We start from the raw sequence: 12,690 nt of genomic DNA on the forward strand, positions 1-12,690 counted from the left end.
CGCATTGAAAAGAAACAGACAAGTGCCTTCTCACTATTCGTATTTCCTGTCTGTCACTTTCACTCGGCATCAGCGATTGTGACGTGTAGCGTGAAAGGCAACAGTCAATTTCCTAAGTGAATTAATACATAACTGAAAAACAAAATGGAATTTTGATGTTACATAGATTCCCCCGCCTGTGTATTGATCATATTAAAACCTATTAATTTGGCCCCGGGCTTTAATGCCCATAATGTGACACTAATACATCATTACGGCAAATTGCACAGCGAGTGGGTGCAGACGCTGCAATATGCACGCAATGGACAGCAGCCCATGTCTTTAAGTGCGCTGGGTATGGAAGGGAAAAAAATTAGAGCCTTACGATATAATTCGAAAACCGCGACTTTCGGCATTTTAATGTGACGATGACTGCGCATGCATTGCTGGCTTACACGCGTAGATAGAATCACCTTTGGTTGTGCGGTCAGCGATCAGATGTCCGCGCTGATGATGGTATAGAGAGTACGCGACGCTGGTAACATTGGAATGGGCGAACTTTGGATAGAATAGCTCGGGCGGCCACCAGTTAGGAGTGCATTTCGACTGTGACAATGAACCACAGAAGTCGAGTGGGCGTTGGACATGTTTATTAACTTAATGCTAGTCAGCTCGGTTGAAAGATCAAACATGACCTTCAATTGACTGTAAACGTTTTCCGGATTAGTTTCATGCCCAGAAAGCTCAAATTGCAAAGATCCGGGATTGATCGGTGATTAAAAATTGTATTTTTTTTTCGTTTTGACAGAAGAGTCACAGTGTCACCATATTAGGAAATCGACGAGTAAGATGAGTGTTCATGTAAACGTGCTTCAGGTCGGGATTTTTCACAAGACATCTTTATGTGAAAATCACAGAAGAAACTTTCCTCTTCACTCCAGGCTGACACTTTAATCAAGTTGAATAAAGAAGGAGTCTCATGCTCGACTTGAAAGGTCCGAGTGTACGCAGCATAGGTCAAAGCAGGATATTTTTTGGGGAGGGGGTGAAAAAAGCGAGCAAAAAAAAGTGGCCATTGAAACGTATATAGTATATCTGCACAACCGTTCAATTCCGGTTTCTTTTAACCCTATTCAACGCTATTTCAGTCTTGGTCGACGGCAAAAGTGCTGTTTTTATGCTGCAGACACGCCTGGCTGGGCAAAATTAACACGTGCCGGCTTGATGCGTGCGGACACCAGATAACGCACGGCACTGGGATTAAAGATATTTCACCATACACTTTTGTTTATCGTCGTCTAATAGGCTTTTTTGGAAACAGACGACACACGTGAACTTGACCAATTGATTTGATAATGGTTTTCTTCCATATTGATGAGGCTAAATAATCGTTCGAGGACATATCCCGTTGGGTTTTTTCGACTCTGATGCTTGTAGCTCATTCAATCACGTGATTACGTTACGAAAGAGCTACACTTTTTGACCCCCCATGACAACGATGGGACATCTTTTTTTTGGAAAGAAATATCAAACGTTTATGGGCTGTCTCCTTCATGATGAGGTTGCCATGGCCACTGGATGTGCAAGAACCGATAAGTGAACAGAAAGTTCGAAACAAGGGACAAAGATTTTCGTTTCGTTCAGAACACATCCTCATCCCAATATCCCCGGCATCGCGTACTTTTTTCGCCGTTGCATCCGGCTGATTTGTTAACGGTCTGTCGGCAGGCGGAGATCAGTCACGTGCTTCGTGACGACACCAAATTGAGCTCTCCCCTTGTTAGTTCAAGTGCATTTGAAACGATCGCAAGGAACGAGACGAGCCTTATTTCATCAATTTATGTTGAGTGAGAAATAGGGAAATCTTCTTGCTTTGACATCGATGTGTCAGGCACATGCCGTTCAAACAGTCACTCAGTTGACAAAAATTAGAATGTCTTCTGCATTTTGTTTTGCATAATCGCTTAAATTATTATTACGCAGAAAAAATTAAATCTCTGAATGTTATGGAAAACGTATGAAATATATGTCGATTTCGCTAAGATGTTACTAATTTTGAAATAAAAATGGCGTCGTGCCTATAGCGTCAGTAGGCTGTATTGCGGTGGCGGATTTTTTTTTTAAATTCTGCAATGATGGTGATTCAGTGGCAAATGGTATTGCACTTAACAAGGAAAGTATTCATTCGATAAGACAAAGCTATAATTGAAAATGTCGGTGACTGGGGCGAGTTGTCAAAAGTTACACCTTGCTATCAAAGTAGAGTCGGCCCGACACGTCTGATCGCTGTACTGCATTACACCCAGGATCACTCCCCGGTAAAATTTATTACTCGGGGTCATGAAAAATCATTATGTTGAGACTCGTCTTGAACGACAATCCGATATCTGCGTGGAGATTGCAGTTTTATTGCTCCTGTATTTCTGAATTAGATAATTCTGGAATGCACTGTGCTCAATGTCGTTTTCACACAAAAAAGATTGTCATTCTTGTTCTTTCTTTTTTCAGTTTGTGTCGTTTTTTTTCAAAAGTCTGGTTTAAGGCATCTAATCTTCAACATTGGCGGTAAGATTTCTGACTTTTTATTCATCGTAAATTACAGACACCCACTTCATTTTATAATTAATATTTTGATTAAATTGCCTTTTCCGGAGCCTCTCTAGGCTTGTCGGTTTTGAAAAAGAAGAATGTTCGCCAATGAACATGTCAAACAGGTTGACGATATCGTTCCGTTGTCGGGGTTTTTTTTTTGGCTCGCTGTAAAGTCGCCGCCAATGATGTGGTGTGCAGCCCGGCGTTAACACCAAGCTTTGTAATTATGCTCGACGCTCGCCGTTAAAACGCAGCGAAGTGACCCCATCACTGAAGATCATCCCGGAGCCTGTCTGTCGATTGGTCACTGGTCGACAACTGTGGAGTAAAAACATCGCTCAAATCCAACGACGTGGAAAATGCAACCGCCTCGCTGCCTGGCTCGAGCCCTACCGTGTCTTTTATGACTGGCTTCACCGAAACTCGCTTTCGCTAATTACATCTGACAAAAACTGGAGCGCATTGAACCTCGGAGAATATGCTCATATGGCCCTCCTTTGGCGGATTTTAACAATATTAGTATTAGCGCACATCTGCATTGTATTTCTGCCGAAAACCGAGTGTTATACCATTAGTGTAATACGCTTTGCCACAATGAGTCCGATCATGTCCAATATTCCTCGTACGCCCAATAGATCCCATCTCTACAAGTATTATCGCTCGGTGATAACCCGGCTTGTCCACTTCCGTCGAGGAAATCGTTAGTCTACAAAAGCAGTTGGCTTTTGGCCCTCCCAGCCCCCTCCCCTCTGCTTCAAGATCTCGAGCGAAGGGTAGAACTCCTCCGATCTCTCCTCTTTGGTGCGTTGAGTGACGCGTACAACCTCGCGTCTGCGGAAAGCGACATAGAACACTGGTCTTCACACCTAGTACATTAAAAATGCAATCGACTTTCATTGCTTTTACAAGTTAGTCAATAGTCTCAGTGTGAACGACGACTCTCCAGAGCTGGTTACGCTTTCGACACGGACCCGCTGTTTGTTGTCGGTTAGCGCGGCGAATTCAAATCTCTCCCGCTGCTATTGCTGTCGTCCCCACAGCCCTGAAAAGCGAAAGTGGAACGCTCAGCAGAATAACACTCGAGCACACGCACTTGTCACTACAATAGGTGGCGTGTTCTATTGTCTTAAACGTGAAACCGACTGTGTTTTGAGTTGAACACTCTCAATGGCATTTACTTTTTGAAGCTTGCAGTGGATTAGACTAAGTGCAAATGTAGTCTTCATACGGAGCGCTTTTCACACACGGGCGCACTCAGACATATACACATGCACGCACGCCCTCCCAGTAAAGTGATAGCGTCAACTTTGCGGTGCATCGATGGCCGACGCATTTTGGCATTTACCAGAACAATGAAAGGGGAGAGGATATCCATGTTGTGACTGTCAAGTCGCTGAAATCCGTCCTGCAAAGGAGTGACTGAAATTTCGATGTGATTAAAGTTTTCGATCCCGGTGCCGCAAAAATACGTTGTTCCAGGGTCGGGCGGGGATGGGGTGGGGTGGGGCCCAAAAGTGAGCTGACTAGAAACGGCTCGCATGGTAATAACAAAACTGAACGGTCACAGGGTGTAAGGAACGACAGTATTTGATATCTTTCCAATTTGCATTTTATTTAACAAGGGCCAAGAGTGCCCTAAAGTTGAGTATCATATCAGCGGTCAGTTGACAATACCATGACTGTCCATACATAAACATCAAAACTTTGCCATGCGTTTTGCAGACCGTTCTATCGTCTCAAACATTAGTTTTCAGTTGTGTTTCACATACGAAATTTGTCTCTTTTTGAAACTCTTGGGTTTGTTATCACTGTTGCACAATTATATTAGATCGTATTTTTCCCTTGGTGAAATCGGCCTCTCCTCCTCTATCCGTCACTTTTTTGAGTCAAATGAGTTATTTCTGTATTTCTGTGATCTACCTGTCTATAAAACCGGTGCCTGTGGCGCGATTTCCCCTCCCAACGTACCGACGATGACCGAACGTCTGTGTTTGTGTGTTTGTGTATGTGTGTGTGTTTGTGTGAGTGTGTGTGATATTTCGTGCGTGTGTGACATGTACCCTCTGCATGTTGACGGCCGTTCAAGATTTATTGCAATAACAAGCGTGTATTCGACCAGTTTTTACTGGAGGTATGGGAAAGCCATTTTGATGAAATTGACTAATGAAGTGCCAAATGGGTGTTTGTTTTAGCCGATCAATCATGAAAAATACATGCAGTCAAAGAAAAAGAAAACATAACGAGTCATCAAAAAAAAAACTCATAACGCTCAACGCAGTACTCTACAGAAAAGCACTTAAAATTTACGCTTAAATGTCGCAAAACTGCCTCTCTGCAACGAATTTGAAACGTGCAGTTATCTAAGAAAAATTATGCGATATCTATGACGACACACTTGCAACGCTTTCAACGGACGGGGCGGATGCGACTTCAGTAGGGAGTGACATTCTGCGCTGTGTGTACTGCCGACTGGCGACGGTTGCTTTAGAGCGATGGGAACACGACAGATTACCCTATATTGGCGAAGCAAAACAAACTGTTTTTTATTCAAACCCCCTTTTCTATTCATCGGCTACTGTTGTCAATCCACCCAGTTTAACGATTTTCTCTCGTCGGGGTTGTAACACTAACACTGCCCTCGTGCTCGATATAATTTTCGTTAATTATTAGCCAGATTATGATTTATTTAACAAATTGCGTCTCTCATTTCGAAATTTCTGAATTAAAAAGTTTGCACGACGCAAATTTTCAGAAAACTGGTGACTGAGGGGAAAGCATGTCACCTGCCTTTGCTGATTAGGGGTATGGGCGCCATGTTTTTAAAGCTTCGGCGCAACCGACCGAGGAGTGGCGCAAATTGTCCAGTCATTTCGTCGGGCGCGGATATTAATTGCTCCGGGAATTTTAAAATGGTACATTGTGCGCCAGTATTCCCAGGCGTTTCCGTTCATTTGTAACGGTCCACTCTCCGTCCAGTGAGCTTTCGTGAAATTATTACCCGAGCGCCGGCACTGCGCATGCGCCGTGACGTCAGCCTATGAATATATGAGAACAGGTGCAGGTGTATTGATGACAATACAAAAGCATTATATTTTCTATAGGTTTCTTTCCCGTACACACCAGTTAACAGAACCATTTTCGATTCGACCCCCTTATCGCGCACACATCTCAGACACGGGCTGCGCGTCGATCCACAAACCTTGCAACCATGATGATGCAAACGAAGGACCATGTCAGTATGCACCCTCCGATACCGGCTGCGCCCAAATACTCGTCTCTTCACAGGCATCATGATCACAGTTCCGAGATGATGCGACGACACTGCATGACAAGCGCAACGGTATGTAGATATCTTAATCCACGAAAAAGGGAAAATAAGTCGGGAAGTGAAATCCGTTGATATCACTTCTTTTTTTTCTTACTTCTCTCTCTGTCTAATGTTATTTTCATTTGTGAACATCCATAACATTTGAACGATCACTGGTCGTTTTGCTCGCTACGTTATTTATGTATACACTGTTTCATATTTTATGACCCAAGTTGGAATTTTATTCCGGTTGTGTGTAAAACGCTGCCTTATCAGAATTCCCCTCTGAATGACTTGCATCTATTTGCAATTTCACAGAGCAATATATTCGGTGGACTGGATGATAGCTTACTAGCGAGAGCCGAGGCTTTGGCCGCAGTCGACGCCGTCTCCAATATGTCTAAAGGACCGCCAGGGATGAGTTTTAAGAACGACACGGGCTACCCGCACATGAACGGCGGCAATCACCACCCTCACATGTCAGCCCCTACCTCACGAAGTGTCCACGGCAGCTACGACCACGGTGAAACCCTGCTTGGCGACCCTATGGCCATCAGCATGGCCACGTCTATGCCACTGACCAGCATCGGCGACACGATCACGTCTATGGCCATGTCGTCCCACCATCAGAGCCACATGGGCGTTCCGACCGGACCGCACGGTCTTGCAGGCCCACATGCCATGATGCCGCACGGTATGACAGACTTGGACACGGACCCGAGAGAATTGGAAGCCTTCGCCGAACATTTCAAACAGCGGCGCATCAAACTTGGCGTGACGCAGGCCGATGTCGGGAACGCGTTGGGCAACTTGAAGTTACCGGGCGTGGGTTCGCTGAGTCAGAGCACGATATGCCGATTCGAATCACTGACACTAAGTCACAATAACATGATTGCGTTGAAGCCGATTCTCATGGCTTGGCTGGAAGAAGCCGAGAAATCTGCCAAAAGTAAAGAGAAAAACCCAGACATATTCAACAACGCTGAAAAGAAACGCAAACGCACAAGTATCGCGGCGCCGGAGAAGCGATCGTTGGAGGCTTACTTCGCCGTTCAGCCGCGCCCGTCGAGCGAAAAGATCGCGGCGATCGCCGAGAAGTTGGATCTTAAGAAAAACGTTGTCAGGGTCTGGTTCTGCAACCAGAGGCAAAAACAGAAGAGGATGAAATTCTCCGCCCAGGCCAGGTGATGGACTTGCGCTGAACTTTGATTGTTTTAAAAAAAGGGTGAACTCTTGTTTTTCGACGAAGCTGTGGAAAAAGTAGCCGAGTTGGTGATCACCGGACACAGTCGTACGCTGTCGTTGCGGTACTGTAATATTTCAGTAAAATTTTTCCATTGACTGAAAGTGATAAGATTGTCGTATTTTTATGAGTTTAGCACCTTATTTTGTATAAAATGATTATCATCAGTATTTCATTATTCTTCAAGGAGACCACATTGATTTCAAGGAAAGTATATATATTATATATCTTTTTTATTAATTTATTGCGCACTGTAAGATCGCACTTTACTACAGGAGAGAAATTTGAAGTATTGAGAAAGACGTCGCGTTCCTTTTCATGGCGAGCGCACCGTTTCGAGGCCGATTCCCTTCACGAGCTGACCACAAAAGAACTACAGAAAACAAAAAAAAAGACATGTTGAGCGGGACAGTTTGGCCTTCATTGTAGTCGGGGGTTCATCCACTGTATTTGAAAACAATAGATTATCGATAGGTAGTGGAGCTGAGCTATGTAAATCTATATGTAGATTAGGGCAGCTATTTGGGATTATTGAAAGCCGGTTGGTCGAGCCGAAAACAGGTCTGTTTGTGTTCTCGTTAGCCGTGAGAGCGTCGAAGACACTAATTCGATGTATGCAAGCTCCCCTCTGCCCTTCCCCCTTCCCTCCCTCTAACCCAACCTGCGGGATGAGGGACGGAACGTGAGTTTCGAATAATTTGTTGACATTATGACCGAGCCATCCATCATGGACGCTGATCTCCCCAAATTGCATTCCATGTTACAGTGATAGTGTTATTAAGCGAATTCATATGTTAGTTATAAGTGAATTTGTATGCCATATTTATTCTGATCGTTGCCATTAATGGGCCTGAATGCCATGCCTCTTATCATGACTGAAGAAAAACAAGAAGCGAGAGAAAACGATGGAGAAACATTAATAGAGAAAACATGCACAAATTTGCTCTCCGGTCTCGGCAGGTCTCAGTAGCCCCCGCGTTTTATTTGATGAATGTTCTGTGTACATAGCATTATTTGCGCAAGGTACGGGCGGATATCCGAAATTACGAATGAAACTGAAACGAATTGTCATAACCCCCCTTGTATATTGGAACGTTGTCCATGTATGTTTTTTAGCTACTTCGTTTACCAACGGGAGTCAGTTCAGTCACCCCACAGCCAGAGATGCACACAATTCCGATGGGGGTTTTCACGGTTTTTCGCATCGGAGCGAAGGCAATTATTTTTCCCTACTACAAAGCAGATAAGGGGTAATTTATCAGTGACATGTCAATGTAAATTTCAACGTAGAAAATTCGACTATAACATATCAAAACAATATCCAATTCCATAGTATATTTCTATCCGAAATCGATTCTACAAACCGTACAGGTATACGAGTGATTTTTTTCTCTCTGTGTATATATATTTATACTTGCCATAAGTGTTGTCTTAAGTGTGCGCGTGTGTGTGCGTTGCATTTTTCCTACATTGACTTCCATTTTAAAAAGCCGGCACTACCCAAACGACAATAAATATAACGATATTACGTTATAAACATAAGAAACGAGTTTTTTGACTGAAAATGACATTCGCACGTGTTTTCGTAATGGCGTACATTTAGCCTATTATAGTGGCCATTAGGCCGTGCATGCGTCCCCCATTACTAAAAGTAGCGGGGCCACTTAGACTAGCCGCATCAAATACATCTATGCTTTTCTCTCTCTATCTGGCAAAGAACGAATGATTGTAAACCCGGTCACCGTGTGCATAGGACACGACACTGTCAATCGCACGTCATAAGTTCACTTACGGTGATCGCGCTCGTCGAACGCCGAGCCAATACAATTTGTGGGCTCGCAAAAAAACAACAACACTACCACAACAACAAACAAACAAACCGGGGCAAGATTCGGGGTTGAAGACGGCGATAGACCAACAGTGTATCAAATTGAACTTACACCTGTTTGTTCTCTGACTTTTGCTATGGTATGATTCATGTACCGCACAAATGAGCCTGCCCTGTACTTGTTCCTAGAACCCTTGATGCGAATTATTCATTTGACTGGTTTCAAAGCTGTGAGGACAAGAAATGTACTTATTTCACAAGTTTTCTATTGCGAGTTTTTTTAAGTTCGAAATGTATACTTTTTTTGTTTGATTGACAGTAGTATCTGATTATTCTTGTTACAATAAAACACGCTTATTGCCTTGAAGAATAGTTCTAGCTTCCCGTTTCCATCACCTCTATCTTTTCTCTTGGCTTTCCGATGTATCATGCAGTCAGGGGCCCCCTGGGACATCGGGCGTACACAAAAGCTGCCACAGATATCATTATTTTTAGGAAAATGTTTCGCTTATGAAAGCAATTAATTAAGTCATAAAAATACAAAACGGGCGTATGAGAAAAATTGCAATAAATACAAAACAGTGGAAATTTACGGCTTGGCGGGAAGAAAAGGCGGCGATGAGGAGCGAGCGCTGATGCTTAATTTATAAAAGACAATGTGTGAGATGGAGGGATAGAGAGGAGGGTGACAGAGATCAGGTCCATCGGAGAGGTGAAAACATGTTTTTCGATGGTTGTAGTTGATGGCGCTGGGGGACATAGCTACTCCATGGCGGTGGATACATTTTCCCTATCATTGTTTGATTGGCAAACCAGTGACTAGAGACAAGGTATCAAAGACTTTATCAATTAACCCCCTTCTGCCACTGGGGTCAGCGTACAGCTTCATAACGCTGGCTACTTGCAGAGACGACCAGCCCTTGGGATAAGGGCCCATCCCCACGGTAACTCCACAAACATGGGTATTGACTGGAAAACATCGTTCTGTTACGTGTGCCGAAAAGCCAGTGAAAGCGTTTTAAAAGGTTTATTTAGTCAATTATGGTAGAAGAGAGAGATCCTTATCGACGTGAATACAGCGGCGTAACCCCAGAAGCCTGCAAACAAGGAGGTGCATTGAGGCCGTCTGAATAGGCGCGTGTCCCGTATTCGCGGCCCCCACTATTATCAGACGGAGCTGTACTCGACAAACGGACGGCGACGGCTTCGCAACACATGCACCCTGTCTTGACTGCGGAGCCTGCCCGAAATACGGCGGAGAGATGGCCCATTCCCCCAAGGGTGGCTTTCAAACGCGCTCTATTAGGGTAAACTGAGATAGCCCGTTTAAACATGAACACATCATCGGTGCAATATTCCCATCTATTCCGGCACAGATGCTTTCTTGTAACCAACATACAATAACAACGGTGTCCTCCACTCAGCCCGTTGCAATGTGATACACACACTTAATAACTTACAGCGTAATGTTAACCCGGAAATGCTGTCCCAGAACAGGTTGACGGCTCTCCTAGAGTGGCGATGTGACACACTTCGCCGCAATTGATACAAAAAAACAACGGAAATTTACAAAAGGTTAGAAACCAAACGCGCAAAATTCCGATGAAACGATCTTCATAAAACAAAAAAAAAAGAAATTTTGCCACTTCCCTTTTTTTTGCTGTCGTGAAAATATGTGCAGATGAAGTGTGAGCTAAATCTCGGGGAGTGATTGCATGAAAGAAGGAAGAGGCAAAAAAAACGACAGGGGAAAAAGCACTATTATCAAAGTATCGCACCTGCTTCCGTTTGTACATTTCGACTTCCATAAATAGTGATAATTTTATTCATTAAATTTTATCTTCGGCGGATTAGTGCCTAATAGAGGCTACAATACCTGCCGACAACACAGCAAGGCCTGGACCAGGGTTCCTGAGAAAACGGTTAATTTTCGCATCAACGACCACTGCTCGTGATGACGTTTCGCCATCATCAAGCAGCGATTAAAATACGAGGGAGCTTATCCAATCCCAAGGATCCATCAGGAAAAAAATAGATAAGATCCTTCCCAAATATCATGAAAGTGATTAAAATCGACTGTAAATTGGGCATACTGTCCCGGCTGTGTTCGTTAATTCGCGCAGTTGCACAATCCAATTTTATTTGCTAAATGCTTGTTTTTCTAGTTTTTTGCGTCTCATTTTGTCTTAAATTCCGTAAGACGGGTGGATAATGTTATAGCTCGAATGGACAAGCTGGAAACCCGGCATAAATATGAACAATAGGATATTGGCCAAAATAAAGTGATAGCGATGTTAACAGTGTTTACGTGGTGCGTGGAGACAACAGTGGTTAAGGTATCGCAGTACGCTGAACGAGTCACTTCCGCAACACTTCATCCCGCACTTGAAAAAGCAACAAAATCGTGTTTAAGCACCGGCCGCCATTTAGACATCTTTTTTTTTCGGGAAATATATGTTTCAACAGTCTGAGTCGATGATTCGGTGAAAACAAAATAATTAGAATTATGTGTCTTGTAAAAACACACATGAGTCGGGTAACTGGCGTGTGTTGACACAACCACACAATAAGCAAATTCGTCACCGGCTGCTGCTACGGTTCCTGACGGGCATGCGCGATATCGCATCACACGCCAGCGTCTCTCGGTTTAGTTTTCACATTTAGAAAATTTTATTATCAATGTTCGATTGTGGACAGAGATAAAACGTATTGACAGTGATAAGGTCGGGAGCAGTCATTTCATCGCCTAGTCACTATAGACTTTCGCTAAGTATTGGAGGATTTCTGTCCGGTCTCAGCGGTGCCATCGCCGCATGTTTACACACCCAAGTCACGTTTTTTTTCCTGAGACTGATTACGCGTCGAGCGGAGCAACCAACCCGGTCGTGGATTTCAACTCTTCGGGGCGATCGCAAACACACTGTCAACATTTGGAGTAACCCCCTTACACCAGTACGGTCTTTTGATAACAGCATCTGCGGAGATAACGGTGGATGGGACCTAAATTCGTTGTTAGAAAAGACGTTATTAACGGTCGCATGAATTCAGCGCGCGGCTGCACGCTACGCACTAGTTACCGGCACAAACGCATCTTCTTGTGATATTAATGAAAAATGGGGGCGACTACTTGCTATTTTCAATATTGTTTACATTGTATTTCAATCAGTCCAGCGCCATAACTACCAAATGATGATGACTCCAGAGTAATAGAACAGCTAAAATTCCCGTTGAAGGAGTTTCACATGGCGAAACGTCAGCATACGCCAGAAAGACAGGCGCGTATCCCTTTCCCCAGACTTTCCATCAGAACATCAGAATAGGGAACACATTAATTTTTTTGTTGAAACAGTCGTTTACACAGCAAATAGTCGGAATGGTGTTGAGATCAGATGTATTTTGAAGACATTTAACGTCTGTGGGTCCAAAATAAAGCCCATGATCGCAAGAAATATACACAACTTTCTTCCCTATCCAATTAGGCACCTAATTGAGGCTGTCATGTAAATCGATATTTAGAAGATAGGTTACCGTATTACCACACACATCATCTATCGGAAACTTTCAACCTTCATGACGAATACAGCGAGAACATCGACACCAACTCGCACTCTGTAAAGGACATTGCACCAGAAAGCAGCCCAGTTCAAGCATGCAACTTTTATCGATATTTAATAAATATGTTTTTAATTTATTATTCATAATATGAGATCTAAAACAAACGCATGATTACGCGAAACTATA

General features: G+C 43.6%; 1 protein-coding gene across 1 annotated transcript; it reads left to right on the plus strand.

The window, feature by feature from the left end:
* The first annotated feature begins 5,634 nt into the window (after positions 1-5,634).
* On the plus strand, positions 5,635-9,321 carry LOC139131166 (POU domain, class 4, transcription factor 3-like). Its single transcript, XM_070697135.1, has 2 exons — positions 5,635-5,911; positions 6,197-9,321. The coding sequence occupies exons 1-2, from the start codon at positions 5,780-5,782 to the stop codon at positions 7,064-7,066; spliced, it is 1,002 nt and encodes a 333-aa protein (XP_070553236.1). The 5' UTR covers positions 5,635-5,779; the 3' UTR covers positions 7,067-9,321.
* Positions 9,322-12,690: the final 3,369 nt, after the last annotated feature.

The sequence above is a fragment of the Ptychodera flava genome, chromosome 4 (assembly GCF_041260155.1).
Source record: "Ptychodera flava strain L36383 chromosome 4, AS_Pfla_20210202, whole genome shotgun sequence".
In the NCBI taxonomy this organism is placed as follows: Eukaryota; Metazoa; Hemichordata; class Enteropneusta; family Ptychoderidae; genus Ptychodera; species Ptychodera flava.

What these genes read in the sequence shown, in the direction of transcription:
- LOC139131166 (XM_070697135.1), top strand. Translation starts at nt 5,780, where the DNA reads ATGATGATGCAAACGAAGGACCATGTCAGTATGCACCCTCCGATACCG. An exon ending in ACTGCATGACAAGCGCAACG is followed by an intron (nt 5,912 to 6,196) that starts GTATGTAGATAT and finishes GCAATTTCACAG; the next exon opens with AGCAATATATTCGGTGGACT.